We start from the raw sequence: 13,353 nt of genomic DNA, 5'->3' as shown, positions 1-13,353 counted from the left end.
AGTGAGCAGGAGGAGAGGAGACTCCCTGCTGAGTGGGGAGACTGAGGTGGGGCTCAATCCCACATCCCCATGCCCCAGAGACCATGACCTGAGCCCAAATCAACAGGGGGTCACTCAACCACCTGAGGCACCCAGGTGTCCCTATTTATTTATTTATTTGAGAGAGAGAGTGTTATGTGTGCATGCTAGTGTGCACCCCAGTGGGGGGGGAGGGGGGAGGGGGGTGGGAGCCTGACAAAGGTGGGTGAGAACACTGGCTGATTTGCCCCTTCTGCAGCCCATCCAGGGCTATAGAGGCCTCCTGGGGCCTGGAGTTCAGAAGTGCCCCCTTGCTCCTCTCCTTCCTCAGTGGTCTCACACATAATCACACCGGCTGCAAAAGTCCTGGAAGATTTTTGGGGAGGGGAGTCAGTCAAGCCCTCTCCCTCCTTGGCTCTGAGCTGGTTGAGAAATAGAAGCTGGAGTCGGAAAGGGGAGAAGAGAAGCACTTTATTTCTGGCAAGCCTGGGTTGGGGACTGAGCTTCCCCTCCCTCTTGTCCCTCCACCAGGCCCTGGGCCCAAGTCCATACAGAGAGAAGCCCCTCTTGCCGTGTGAGGGGAATGGCAGCAAGCATCAGGACACAGAAGCTTCCTCCCTGGTGGGCCCAGGGTGCCAGAACCAGCCAGGCAGGGCAGCCTGGAAGGCAGGAGGTAGGCAAGGAAGGCTTCCTGGAGAAGGCACGGGGACGCCAGGAGGCTGATGGCTGCAGGGAGCTGCCTGTGTGACCTCACTGGGTCAGGCGGTCCTCTTTGAGCTGCGCCTGGGCAGAGGGAGGCCTGGGGGGGGCCTGCCGGGCTCACTGGTACTCGTTGGGGGTGGACATCCTGTTTTGGCCTCTATAGGACATGTCCTCATACACTACACATGCTGAGTTCTTATCCTCCAAGCAGCACAGTTTCTTGACCTGAAAGATAAAGCCTATCCTCTTTGTACAGGGTCCAGCTCGTTCTGGGGCACCCTCTTTCTTCAATGCATACCCCCTTAGGAAGCTTTTTGATTCCACCCTTGAAACACTGCTGGGCCTCGGGGCCCACATGAAGTCAGTTCACAAGCGGCCTTGGGCAGCCCCGAGGTTTCCCGAGCTGCCCCAGGCTGGGGGTGGGTAGGGGGGGTAGGATGGGCGTGGGAACAGAGCCTAGGGGGGCAGTGGCAGGGAGGTGAAGTATGAAAGGGACCTTGCCCTAGGGACCTGGGGGGGTGGGCTGTCTCAAGGTGATGTGGAGCTGGGCAAAGGCAAGTGAGTGACCAGGGCAGAGCTGACCACTTCCTGGCACCTGTCTCTGTCACCCCCGGCCCAGTGCATGTTCACACCTGCTCACACCAATCTCACACCTACAACTCACACGTACATGTGCACACGATGCTCACAGACGCACACACAGACTCACACACATGCCTCCCCAGCTCTCTGAACATCTCCCTAGACCCTCCGCTCGCCCCTCAATGTCTGTCATCCCCCTGGGCTCATGCCCGTCCCTGCTCATGGCTCCAGTTCCTGGGTTTCCCTCCCACCTTGGACCCTGCCATCTGAACCCTCAGAACTCCCAGGGGCCCTGATGAGGGGATGGGTGTGTCCCGGGGTTTCTCTGGGGCTTAACCCTCTCCTTCCCTCCCTGCTTTCTTAGAGGAGCTGGCTTATAGGGACACAGATGGGATTTGGGGGTCCACACTGACCTGTGTCTTCTTCAGCACACACACTGCCCCTATCCCCAGCCCGAGGAAGAAGAAGCTCATCGCCAGGACCACAGGGAGGGCAGAGATCAGCTGAGCCTTCTGGCACATGTCTGCTTCCTGGGGCACTTTGTCTGTGAAGAGGAGTGGAGAGTCACGTGGCAGGTGGTGGATTCCATGAGAGCCTTCGGGGTTCACAGAGGGGCTCTGGAGTGGGGGAATGGGCAATCCAGGGGGCTTCCTGGAGGCAGTGGGCTCGAGCTGGAATGAACAACTTAAGCAAGGGTAGAGGACACGTCAGGGCAGACAAGGGCAGGTGGAGCTGCCTGCCCAGCAGGTAGGTGGAGCGGGTTCCAGGGTAGGCATGTTCCCTACCTGTCACCACCACCAAGGTGTCAGGGCCCCAGACCACGTCGTCCATGACCGCCTGGCAGGCATAAGCGCCAGTGTCAGACAGCTGCAGGTGGCTCAGGGTGATGGTCAGGTTGTGCTGCAGCCCGGAGAAGGCAATGCGACCTCGGAAGCGCTCATCTACGGTGGGCGGCTTCTTGTCTTCATAGTAAATCACACTGGTGGGCTTCGGCAACCTTTGCTTCAGGAAGACCCCAGACAGGGACCCGCTCGTGGAGCAGGTGATGCTGATGGAGCCCCCCTCGGGGGCAATCGTGTAGGGGGGGAACTGCCGCACCTCTGCAGGAAGGACCCCTGCTGTCACCACAGCCTGGCCAGAGGGGCAGGGACCCTCCTGTCTCTGCAGGGGACAGTGGAGGGACAGAGGGGCCCTGGGACAGCCCCCTCTGGCCATGTCACCACAGGGAAGCATCTCACTGGATGCTGCTCCTGGGCACCAGCACCCCAGGGGCCGTGTGTGAACGCTGATGGGGTCACGCGGGGGGCCAGCTGCCTGTGACCTCGCCCCACCCTGGGGCCCCGGGGAAGTTCAGGCTGCAGCTGGTTCTTCCCTGGGCTCTGGCCACTTCTGCCCACCCTACACCTTCTCCCTCTCTTAACAGACTGCGCCCAAGATAGCCGGAGGGCCTGTGCTGTCTCCTCTCTCTTTCCATTGCTGGCTGCCTCAGTGTCCTCACCATTTCCAGGCACCTGAGCTGGTGGCTCTGTGCGGTGGGCACATCTGTGCTTGTCCGAGGGACACCCAGAAGTGTCCCTGTCTGCCTACCCGGGGCCCAGCTGGACCAGCTTCCTGGTGCAAACATGAACCTTCTTTATTATTATTTTATTTTATTTTTTATTTTATTTTATTTGTCAGAGAGAGCACAAGAAGGGGGAGCGGCAGGCAGAGGGAGAAGCAGGCCCCCCCCACTGAGCAGGGAGCCCGATGCGGGACTCTATCCCAGAACCCTGGGACCATGACCTGAGCCGAAGGCAGATGCTTAACTCACTGAGCCACCCCGGCATCCCCATGAACCTTCCTTAATGTAATCCAAACATCAGCTTCTCAGCAAACTAAATTCTGGAGCTTCTTTTTTTTTTTTTTTTCTGCTGAGTCTCCCCACCTCACTGCACTGATATTTCCGTCTTATTGCAGAACTTTGCACATGTATCTGTTTTAAAAAGCAAACTTAAAGGACAACATTCTCGCATAACCAAGGCAACCTCGCTAATTATTGAAAAGAGTATCTCCAGACATTTAAGCAAAGAAAAAGACCAGAGCCGTGGTGATTCTGCACCCAGACGTCACTGACCGGGGGGTGGGGGGGGGAGGGGGTTTGCTTTGTGGGGAGGTCACACTCAGCATCCCCAGACCACCCCCTTCCCAGGAAGGAGCATCCCCAGGTGGGGGCACAGAGCCCACTTTGGGGGAGCACAGTGGGTACATGGGGAGGGCTTACCTTGGGTGGCCAGAGCCCTGAGTAGGGTACAGGCGAGTGTGAGGCGCACAGGGAGCCGTGGGAGCTCTGGGGCCATGCTCACCACCACCCTGCCCACCACAGACCCAGCGACAAGGGAAAGGCAGGGCCCCCTCTCACAGCTGGCTGAGACTCTTCCTGTCTGCAGCACTTAATTGCGTGCCACCAGCTCGCAGGCACCGCCCCTAAACCCCCAGGCAACGATGCAAGGGCGGGAGGCGGTGACTGGTGGTCCAGGCACTCCAGGAGGGCTCCCTGGAGGCGGTGCCACGGGCAAGGGGAGGTGTTGAGGGCCAGGCTGGGAGGGGCAGTCCTCACCCCCTCCACACTGTCCTGCTGAGTGCCCAATGGGTGACCAGTTGTCCCGGTCCCCCACTCCTGCTGTGTCCCACAGGCCCGAGGTGGGGGGCAGGACCAGGAGAAAGCCAGGGGAGTCCTGGGTGGGGTGGGTTCAGGCTTCAGATGCCCTGGGTCCTCTGGGTCACTTCCTGCTGAACCTGATTTATGCCCAGAAATCTGGCCTACAATTCAGTGACCCCTACATTGTGGGGACGGGGCCTGGAGGGCGGGGAGGGCCCTGGAGGCAGGGGCGGGGCCTGGAGGGAGGGCGTTGAAAGGCCCCAGAACTCAATCTCCTTAGAGAAACCCTCGAAAACACAAGCAGCAAGGAGAAAATGAAAACAGTCAAAGACCCAGGCCCGGGACTTCCCTGTAGGCCTAGGCCGAAGTCAAGGCACCAGGTAGGGCCTCCAGTCTGGGGCTCTCCGCAGTGAGGGAGGACCCCCCCCCCGTTGGCATCTTTCGACGCCTTCTGCCTTTTTAGTGCTTTAAGACAGGAAGCAGCTTCTTTTGGTTTTTATGTTCTTCCCCACTTAAAAAATGTGTATTTCTCAGGTCATTTGATGATTTCTTGGTTGATTTATTTTATTCATCGTAAGGATTAGGGTTATGGGTTTTCAGAGCACTGAATGTGTAGTTTAGAAAAAACCTGTGTGTCCCTCTTAAGAATCCATTTCATGGAGTTTCACAGTTGTGATTATGAAGACATCTGACAAAACAGGTTTGGGATGGGGAAGGGCGGGCAGGTGGGCAGGTGGGGGAAGGGAACCCTGGGGCTGGGAGGTCGGGGGTGGGGAGGGTTGTGTGGACACCTGACTGCCAGGTGCCACCTGTCCGCCTCCCTACGAGAGGGGCTCTGGTACCGCGCCCCCTCGTGGCGGGGGTGGGGCCGGCGCTCCACCCCAGGCCTCCATCCGCCGCAGCTTGACTCCAGGACTGCTGGCTGGAGGGATTGCCAAACTTGTTCTCGCCCAGTGCAAAGACAGGATGGCGCCCAAGACCAACTTCAGACTCACGCTGGGGCATCTCCAAGGGTACAACAGTGTGTGCCTTCCGTACCTGAGGCTTGAAGCCCAGACCCCTGGCCCTGATGGAGCAGAGAAGGGAGAGGTTCTTTGAGGTCAAATGTTTCGGAAGTTGAGATCCCCCCCTTTTTTTTTAAAGATTTTTAATTTTTTTATTTGAGAGAGAGAGAGGGAGGGAGGAAGAGAGAGGGCATAAGCCAGCGGAGAGGCAGAGAGAGAGGGAGAAGCTGACTCCCCGCTGAGCAGGGCGCAATCCCAGGACCCTGGGATCATGCCCTGAGCCGAAGGCAGATGCTTAACCACTGAGTCACCGACTGAGCCCTACAGGCACCCCTGAGATTTTCCCATTTTTGACCACAGAGTCTGATGAGGGGGAGTCGGGGAGCTGAGACACCTGCAGAAGGCTGAGGTGGGGAGGAGCCAACCACTGGCCCGGGGTGGGGATGGGGGGGAAGGCCGAGGAGAAGCAGCTGCCAGCCTGAGTCCCGTCCTCTCCCCCTGCCCACCCCCCGCTCCAGGGTGGGCAGAGAGCTTGCTCCTTGGGCTGAAGGGCTGAGCAGGTCTCTGGTGCCAGCAGGCAGGGACAGGGGCTGCTTCTGTCTGCCACCGCTGCGTGGTTCCTGGGCATCTGTCAACCAGATGGAGGTGGGACACACGGGGCTCCACTCCTGGGGGGGTGAGTGCGGGTGCTGGTGGCCTCAGAGTGGGGCAGGACTCCTGGAGTCGGTTCTGGGTTTCAGGCCTGTTTATCACCCTCCTCACAGGCCCTCCGTCTTCCAGCTCAGAGCCATCTCTCCTGAGGAGGGAGGGAAGGATGCGAATCGTGCTAGAATCTGTGTGGGCTTAGGTCACGTGTGCTCACACACATGCAGACGTACCCACTGGGCCACACGTCCTAGGTCTCCCGGAAGGAGCAGGAAGTCCAGCCTCTCTGTGCTGCCCCCAGGGTGTCCTGGGACAAATGAGTGCTTTGGGGACCCAGTGGGCCTGACCAGGAGGGAGGCATCTGCCACAGCCAGCTGGGGTCCCCTGAGGGAGGGGCGCGTGCTCTCTGGGCCTGGGGTGACGCCCACCCCCACCAGCCCACAGACTAGGTGCAGGGCCTCATACCTGGGGCCCTGAGCACTTCTGGCGGGAATAGGGCAGGGGAACTCTGCCTCTGGTGCAGACTAACCCGATGACCACCAGGAAAACGAGGCTGGCAATGATGCCGATGACCACAGGGGCCACCCTGAACTGGTCTCTGGCCTTGGACGGGCGTGGCGTCTCTGGGCCTGTGGGAAGCGGGGGGAGGGGGGACATCATTTGTTCACTCACGAGGAATCACTGCCTGCCTTGAGTGCACCCTTGAGGGAGACACCACCCCCAAGGGCAGGGGGCAGGGGGCAGTGTGCAGGATGGACAGGGGTGTTGGCACGGAGGATGGGGACAGCCTGGGGGGACCTGAGGGGGCTTCCTGGGGGTACCTGGGTGTAGGGTAAAAACACCTACTGTAGGGATGTGTGAAGAGCGGGCGTCCTCTCACCTTCAGGTCTTGGGACTCTGCCCCTGATGCAGGTGAGACCAGGTATCAGATGAGACCAGAGTACCAGGAGTCCACAGAGGGCTCGCTGGGTCCCTTCCCCGGGCCTGGCCAGGCTGGGGGCACCGTTCTCAGGCACCCCACAGCTCAGGAACTGGGGGGGGGTGGTGCCTGTGGGTTTGAGCAGTGTCCTGGAGGGGGTGTGGGGACAGGGAGCATTACTCCAAATGGAGGGAAAGTGAGGAACTGCTCACCTGAGGGGTCGGCAGGAGGTGGGGGGATGGGTGTGGATTGGTCGGAGGGGAGGCCCTGGTCTGGGGGACCACTGGGCTCTTCAGGTGGACAATGTCCAGGACAAGGCTGGGGCAGCGGGGCCAGCTCGGGCTAGCTTGGGGCTGGCTGGAGAAACCGGGGGATCATGGGGCCTCTGAGTGAGGGCAGGAAGGCAGGACCTTCAGGGGCAGACCAAGCTCTGCAGGGGCCTCAGGGAGCACTGGGATTGCAGGTGGAATCCCACCCCAGAGGTAGTGAGTGGGAGGAGGTTTGGGGTGGAACGGGAGAAAGGTGCATGGGCCTAGCCTCCTCGCCGGACAGGGCAGCCCCCCAGCCTGAGCCCCCTTGGGGTACAGGTCCTTGGAGGAGCGGAGGCCTGTCTTGTTTCATTCTGCTTTGTTGGAACGCAGGCCTGCTCTCTGTGGGCCCCATCCAGCGGCCCTGAGCATTTCTGCACTTCTGCAGGGGGAAGAGAACGGCTCCCGCCCCCCGCTGCCCCTCCCAGATAGGTAGGGTGGGGGGATGAAGGTGCCGCCCCTCACCTGACACGTTCAGTGTGGTGACTTTGATATTTCTCTGCAGACCTTGCAGATGCCACCTGTAGGATCCTGCCTGGGTGTGGCTCGCGTCATTGATCACCAGCTGGGCCACGCTTCCCTGAACCTGGAGCCGCCAGCCTCCCTGGCAGAAGCATCCTGTGGGCCGCATGCTGAAGATGGGCTTGAAGTTCTTCCCATGGGAGCTCAGGTAGATGGTCACGCTGAGGAAGGGGTTGGAGATGTTGCAGGCCATCACGGCACGCTCCCCTCTGGACACGGAAACCACTCCTTCGGTGCAGATGGGGTTGTCCCATTCTGTGTGCAGGGGATGGGTCACACACGGGTCATGGCTGGGCCTCAGGACGTTCACTGACCACCCTCCCTGGGGCAGAGGGAGGGACGGTGACAAGGCAAGGCCCCCAGGGGCACACGGGCCCGGCTCAGGGTAGTGGAGAACACGGTGAGCTACATACACATCGATCAGACAAATCAGCACGTGTGCCTCGAGGGGGAAAACAACACAGAAATAAAAGGGGGAGGCTGTGTGCACGTGCATGTACGCCCCCCGCGCGGCTGGTGTGGCCTGTCACTGTGTCTGGGCACATCCCCCAGAGCCCCCTTCCTCGCAGGTGGACTCTGGGGCAGAAGGAGGCACGTGCACGCTCTGCCCACTCACGCGAGTGTGGTTGAGTCTCGGCCGGGCCTGCAGCCGCCTCACCATCCCCAGGGTCCTGGGCCAGGTGTGCACATCCGGATCCACAAGGAAGGTCCCCGGCTCCTGCAGGACACCGACGCCGCCGGTGTCAGAGGCGAGCACGGACCCCCACCTCCCCTGCCGGCTGTGGAACCAGCCCCACCATCTTGGGGGGCCGAGTCCTGGAGCACATTCACCCGTTGCCAGACTCACTGCACGATCTGGGCGAACTCTGACGGCCGGGGACCTGGGGCGCCGGCACGCGGCACCCGGCGCCCCACGCGATGCGAGCCAGCCGGCCCAGCCATCCTCCTGTCCTGCTGCGGCAGTTGCCACCGGGGACTGGACACAGGCGGACAGACGCCAGAGAGCGGCATGAGCTCTGGGCACACCGTGTGCTGGGTGAGCCCACTGTTCAGCGCATTTCACCAAGTCCACACAGCATGGCAGGTGCATGTGTGGCCACGTGCCAGGGGCCCTGGATGCCCACGGGAGCGAGGGTGTGTTGAGGTGGAAGCTCTGCAGGCAGGCACGGGCCTAGCCCACCCGGAGTGTCGGGGGGCAGTGGGCTCCCCCCAGGCCACAGTCACAGCTGGTACCTTGTGAGCGCAGCCAGCGGGGCAGCTCAGCCGGCGGGCACGGGCCGGCGGGCGGCAGAGTGGAGAGGGAGAGCTCGATTCAGGGAGCCCGTGGGAGCCAGCGGGAAGCTCCCCGTGTCCCAGAAGGGGGCTACAGCGGGGCCAGTCAAGGCCCCATGGATGGAAGACCACCACATGCCTGTCCACGGCAGGAACTTGACCCGAGTCTCCCCACTGTCCCCCTCAGCCACTGGAGTGTTCGTTCTGAGGCGGGGTTTTAAAATGCCTTCTCTGCCGAGGTGGGCTATGTAGACAATGGAATACTACTCAGCCATCAGGAAGAATGAAGTCTTGCCACTTGCAACGATGTGGACGGAACCGGAGGGTATTATGCAAAGTTTAAGTAAGTCAATCAGAGAAAGACAATTATATGATTTCACTCATATGTGAAATTTAAGAAACAAAACAGGAGCATAGGGGAAGAGAGGAAAAAATAAAACAAGATGAAACCAGAGAGGGAGACAAACCATAAGAGACTCAATCATAGGAGACAAACTGAGGGTTGCTGGCGGGGAGGGGAGAGGACATAGGGCCACTGGGTGACGGGCACTAAGGAGGGCACGTGATGTGATGAGCACTGGGTGTGGTATGAGACTGATGATGAATCCCGGACCTCTACCTCTGAAACCGGTAATACATTATATGTTAATTAATTGAATTTAAATAAAAAAATAAAATGCCTTCTCTGCATCTTTACAAAATCGTCAAAGTGCTGCATAAACACACACCTGTCATAAAAATTCAAACAACTCTAAAGCACCCCCGCTCCACCTATAGAGGGGCCGCTGGGTGGGGGACCCCAGGCCGGGACAGAGCCCTCCACCCTGGTTGCAGGAGCTGTCATCACACCCATGGGGGGGCTGACTCGGGCTGCCAGAGCCCAGCAGAGGGCTGGAACCCCGGAGGGTGGGGCAGGAACCCCAGAGGGCCAGGCTGGAAACCCAGAGAGCCGGGCTGGAACCCCGACAGAGGGCTGGAACCCCGGAGGGCTGGGCAGGAACCCCGGAGGGCCGGGATGGAGCCCCGGAGGGCCGGGCAGGAACCCCGGCAGAGGGCTGGAACCCCGGAGGGCCGGGCTGGAACCCCGGAGGGCCGGGCTGGAACCCCGGCAGAGGGCTGGAACCCCGGAGGGCCAGGCAGGAACCCCGGAGGGCCGGGATGGAACCCCAGAGGGCCGGGCTGGAACCCCGGCAGAGGGCTGGAACCCCGGAGGGCCAGGCAGGAACCCCAGAGGGCCGGGCTGGAGCCCCGGAGGGCCGGGCAGGAACCCCGGAGGGCCGGGCAGGACTGCCCTCATCTGTCCAATGCCCAGGAGCAGGGCTCCAGGACGAGGGGCCTCTGCGGCTCAAGGGTTTCCTGCCAATCCCAGACGTGCTAATGATCCGGCCTGGGGGTGCCCCACCCTGACCGCACCTGGGAACTGCTGGAGTAGTTACAGAAGCTCCCCCTGCCTGTGATTCTCTTCCACCGGTTTGGAGTGCGCCTGGGGACCGGCATGTTTGAGGAGCCCCTCAGGGGGCTGCCTGCACTGCCCTGACCTAGAGCCGTGTGCGTGGACTGGTCCTGATTCTGCAGGGCCGAGCGTGTCCCGAGAGTCTGCATTTCTAACAAGCTCCCAGGGGATGCTGGAGCTGCTGGCCCAAGGAGGGATCCGGTACCAGAGCGGAGACAGAGAATCCTCAGGCTTGTCCTGCTGCCCCTCCTCTGGCTACAGGACTTGTCACTGACTGGCCAGGACCCTCTTTCCCTTGGAACCTGGACACGCTCTTGGCCACCCCCATGTTCTGACGGTCATCACTGGGCGCTGGAGCGGGTATCCCCGTCTGCCATCCATGGGGGAACTTGGCTCATCCCATCATGGCCCAGGGGTGCTGGGCCAGCCCCTCTCCTCAGGGCCATGGACGCCACCTGGGCCTGATGTGGATCTGCCCCTCCCACCCCTGCCTCGCCCTCCCCCACCCCCTCGATGGGCCCCCCAGTAGACAGGGTGGGATCCTGAGACTTACTTCCATTCTGAGCACTCAGGGAGGCGGCCAGGAGGATGGTCCGGAGCATCTGGGGCACCGAGAGGGGGCATGTCAAAGTCGGCATGGCCAGCAGGACAGGGAGGCCTCAGGGGTCCCGCGTCCTCCTCATTGGTTCTTGGGACCCTCTCTGGAGGAAGGAAAGCCACACAGTCAGAGGTCTCCTGGGCTGCAGCCTGGCCAGGGGCGGGCAGCAGTCCTGAGCTCCTCCCTGACCAGCTGTGCACGGATGCCAGAGCCCCCGCCCCGCCTCTTTTCCTGCACTTTCTCTGTACCTTTATAATGTACACAGTGCTGGCCGCTGACAGATAGACAGACAGACAAGAAACACAGACAAGCCAGGAGGGAAGCCACTGGGAGAGAGACCTGCTGACAGCATCAGGATCATAATAAAATGTGCAAAACTGGCCTGAATTGTGCTCCTGTGGACACGGGTCATGCCCACTCGGGATCTGGCACCATCCCCAGACCTCCCCGCCCTTGCACTTTCCTTGGCTGGGGGACCCTGCTGCCTTTTGGGACCCCCTTAGGGGACACGCTCTTGTCAACAAAAGGAGCCCTCCTGGGGGACTCGCACAGCGGGCCTTCCGTCTCCTCCCACGCAAGCGCCCATTGCGGGCTTCCGAGACCCTCTTGGTCTCCATTAAATGTGACATTTTTTCTGATCAAACTATTTAAAAGTATTTTATTTTATATATTCGTTTTTAAGATTTTATTTTTAAATCAACTCTGCACCCAGCGTGGGACTCGAACTCACAACCCCGAGACCAAGAGTCCCGCGTTCCGACTGAGCTGGCCAGGCGCCCCTATTCAAAAGTATTTTAAAATTGCTTGCCAGACCATTGGTTGACCTTTTGATTGAAAAATAATAGTAACAGACTTTTTGTTTTGTCTTTGAGCAGTTTTAGATTTACAGAATAATTGGGCAGAAAGTGCAGAGTTGATACGTGTGAGTGCTGTCGCGGGTCACACATCACAATCTGTGGACACGTGGTCATTGCCTGAAGTCCCTACTTCGCATACTTCACGGCTCACTCGTGTGTTGAACACAAGGGGAGTTTGGACAAATGCATAATGACTTGCATCCATCATTATGTCCCCCACAGAGCTGTCCTAAAACCCTGGGCTCCACCTGCTCATCCCCTTCCCCTGACACCCGGCAACCCCTGGTGTTCCTCGTGTCTCCATAGTTCTGCCTTTTCCAGAATGTCATACGGTCGGGACTCTGGTTTTGAATTCAGGGGCGCCTGGGGGGCTCGGTCGGTTCAGCGACAGACCCTTGGTTTCGGCTCAGGTCATTCGGGGAGAATGGGGCACCAGGGAACTTTGAACTTAATGGCCTCCAGGCACGTGGGGCCACCGGTGACCAGGCCCAGTCCTGACCCCAGTAAGGGGAGTCGTGCTGGCAGGAATGACCCCAGCCCCACCAGGGCCACAGAGCACCCCCATTTTGTGCTGCTGCGTCGAGCTCCCCAGACCCCCGGGGGCCTGAGCAGGCGGGCCTGTCCTCCCATCTTGACCCCATCAGCCAACCTGGGGGTTCCTGGCGGGTTTCCCGGTGGGGTCTTACGTGAAAACCCGCTGATCTGGGGGCCTTGGAGCAGCAAGAGAAGGCCCACCCTGCCCCACACAATCTCACCATGAAAGGAAAATGGCTAGACCCAGCTTTTGAAAGAAACATCTAATTTGAGACGGGAAGAGAGTTTCAAGAATGTTAAATGCAAACCACCTGCGCTCCTGGCCTCCTGAGTGGCACAGCCCCAGGGGCTCTGGGTGGGCGCCACCCTCGGGGGGGCGGGGAGGGGACCCTGGCATGGGTCGTGCACACGGGCACAGGCCTGGCCCGAGCCGGCTTGTCCTCCCCAGAGACAGATAAGGAGGGACAGACAGACGACGGCCAGGCTGATGGATGGAGGCTTTCCTTCCCTCTCAATCCACATGGGGCTCTGGGGTCCCGGGGTGGGTTGCATACAGGGTGTGGTGTGCCCGCAGGTGTCCTGGTGCTCTGGGCTCCCGGGGGCGAGGAGCCGAGTGGCCCCTGTGTGCATATGTGCCCTTCTTCCAAGGACCCTGACCCTGAGTCCCTGCGACCGAGGGTTTTGGCCAATGTGCTGTATGTGCCCGGCATCTTAGGAATGTTCTAGTAGCTGTGTTCCTAAATTTCACAAGTTAGGAGAAACTGCTGCCCACCCGCCGAGCAGTTGTCCGTCCATGGATGGATACCTGTTGAACGTAACAGTGCCCAGGGCCCAGAGCTGCTCGCTGCGGTCCTCGGGTGCCTTTCTTACCCCTGGTGCAGGCCAGGCCAGCGATCGGTGCCCAGGAGGCTCATGCCAAGCTCTGACCTGGACCCTGACATGCACCCAGGGCATGCCCCTTCCCAAGCCCCCGGGGAATCACTCCCTGGCTTTCCATTGCTTTTGCCCCTCTGTTCATTCCTAAAACCTAGAGAAGCTTGATTCAGTAGTTTCTTTTTTTTTTTTTAAGATTTTATTTATTTGAGAGAGAGAGTGAGAGCGCACGAGCAGGGGGAGGGGCAGAGGGAGATGGAGAGAGAGAGAAGCAGACTGTGTGCTGAGCATGGAGCCACACTCGGGGCTCGATCCCACGACCCTGAGATCATGACCTGAGCCGAAACCAAGGGTCTGTCGCTGAACCGACCGAGCCCCCCAGGCGCCCCTGATTCAGTAGTTTCTGGTGGTATAACAGGCTACAGGGG

The 13,353-nt window shown here is 60.1% G+C and overlaps 2 protein-coding genes across 11 annotated transcripts in view; both read right to left on the bottom strand.

Moving 5' to 3' along the window:
* Positions 1 to 466: 466 nt before the first annotated feature.
* CD7 (CD7 molecule) lies at positions 467 to 3,962 on the bottom strand. Of its 2 annotated transcripts, none has more exons than XM_031035803.2 (4): positions 3,563 to 3,962; positions 2,088 to 2,402; positions 1,716 to 1,846; positions 467 to 959 (listed from the first exon to the last, which is right to left on the bottom strand). In XM_031035803.2, exons 1-4 carry the CDS (start codon positions 3,636 to 3,638, stop codon positions 900 to 902), a joined length of 582 nt encoding a protein of 193 aa, XP_030891663.1. In that variant the 5' UTR covers positions 3,639 to 3,962; the 3' UTR covers positions 467 to 899. The 2 variants fall into 2 exon arrangements, with proteins under 2 accessions (XP_030891663.1, XP_006740561.1); XM_006740498.3 differs by having other exon boundaries at positions 467 to 945; positions 3,563 to 3,895.
* Positions 3,963 to 4,478: 516 nt separating this feature from the next.
* Positions 4,479 to 13,353, bottom strand: part of SECTM1 (secreted and transmembrane 1) — a 16,710-nt gene continuing 7,835 nt past the window's right edge. Inside the window, exons 2-8 of one of the 9 annotated variants that reach the window (XM_081804188.1) lie at positions 10,617 to 10,764; positions 7,955 to 8,056; positions 7,282 to 7,593; positions 6,436 to 6,492; positions 6,055 to 6,218; positions 5,827 to 5,896; positions 5,616 to 5,740 (exon numbers count right to left, since the gene is read on the bottom strand). In XM_081804188.1, the coding sequence (XP_081660314.1) occupies positions 5,840 to 5,896; positions 6,055 to 6,218; positions 6,436 to 6,492; positions 7,282 to 7,593; positions 7,955 to 8,056; positions 10,617 to 10,701 (777 nt within the window). In that variant the 5' untranslated portion in view covers positions 10,702 to 10,764 and the 3' untranslated portion in view covers positions 5,616 to 5,740; positions 5,827 to 5,839. Of the gene's footprint in view, positions 5,741 to 5,822; positions 5,897 to 6,054; positions 6,219 to 6,435; positions 6,493 to 7,281; positions 7,594 to 7,954; positions 8,057 to 10,616; positions 10,765 to 13,353 lie in introns of all 9 variants that reach the window. The other 8 variants (XM_031035800.2, XM_031035798.2, XM_031035799.2 and 5 more) reach the window with 8 other exon arrangements.

The sequence above is a fragment of the Leptonychotes weddellii genome, chromosome 15 (genome assembly GCF_054177405.1).
Source record: "Leptonychotes weddellii isolate Sample4059 chromosome 15, ASM5417740v2, whole genome shotgun sequence".
In the NCBI taxonomy this organism is placed as follows: domain Eukaryota; kingdom Metazoa; phylum Chordata; class Mammalia; order Carnivora; family Phocidae; genus Leptonychotes; species Leptonychotes weddellii.
This window is presented reverse-complemented; position numbering and strand designations above follow the sequence as displayed.

What these genes read in the sequence shown, in the direction of transcription:
- CD7 (XM_006740498.3), bottom strand. Translation starts at nt 3,638, where the DNA reads ATGGCCCCAGAGCTCCCACGGCTCCCTGTGCGCCTCACACTCGCCTGT. An exon ending in CACCTTGGTGGTGGTGACAG is followed by an intron (nt 1,847 to 2,087) that starts GTAGGGAACATG and finishes TCCTCTTCACAG; the next exon opens with ACAAAGTGCCCCAGGAAGCA. An exon ending in GTGTGCTGAAGAAGACACAG is followed by an intron (nt 946 to 1,715) that starts GTCAGTGTGGAC and finishes TTTATCTTTCAG; the next exon opens with GTCAAGAAACTGTGCTGCTT.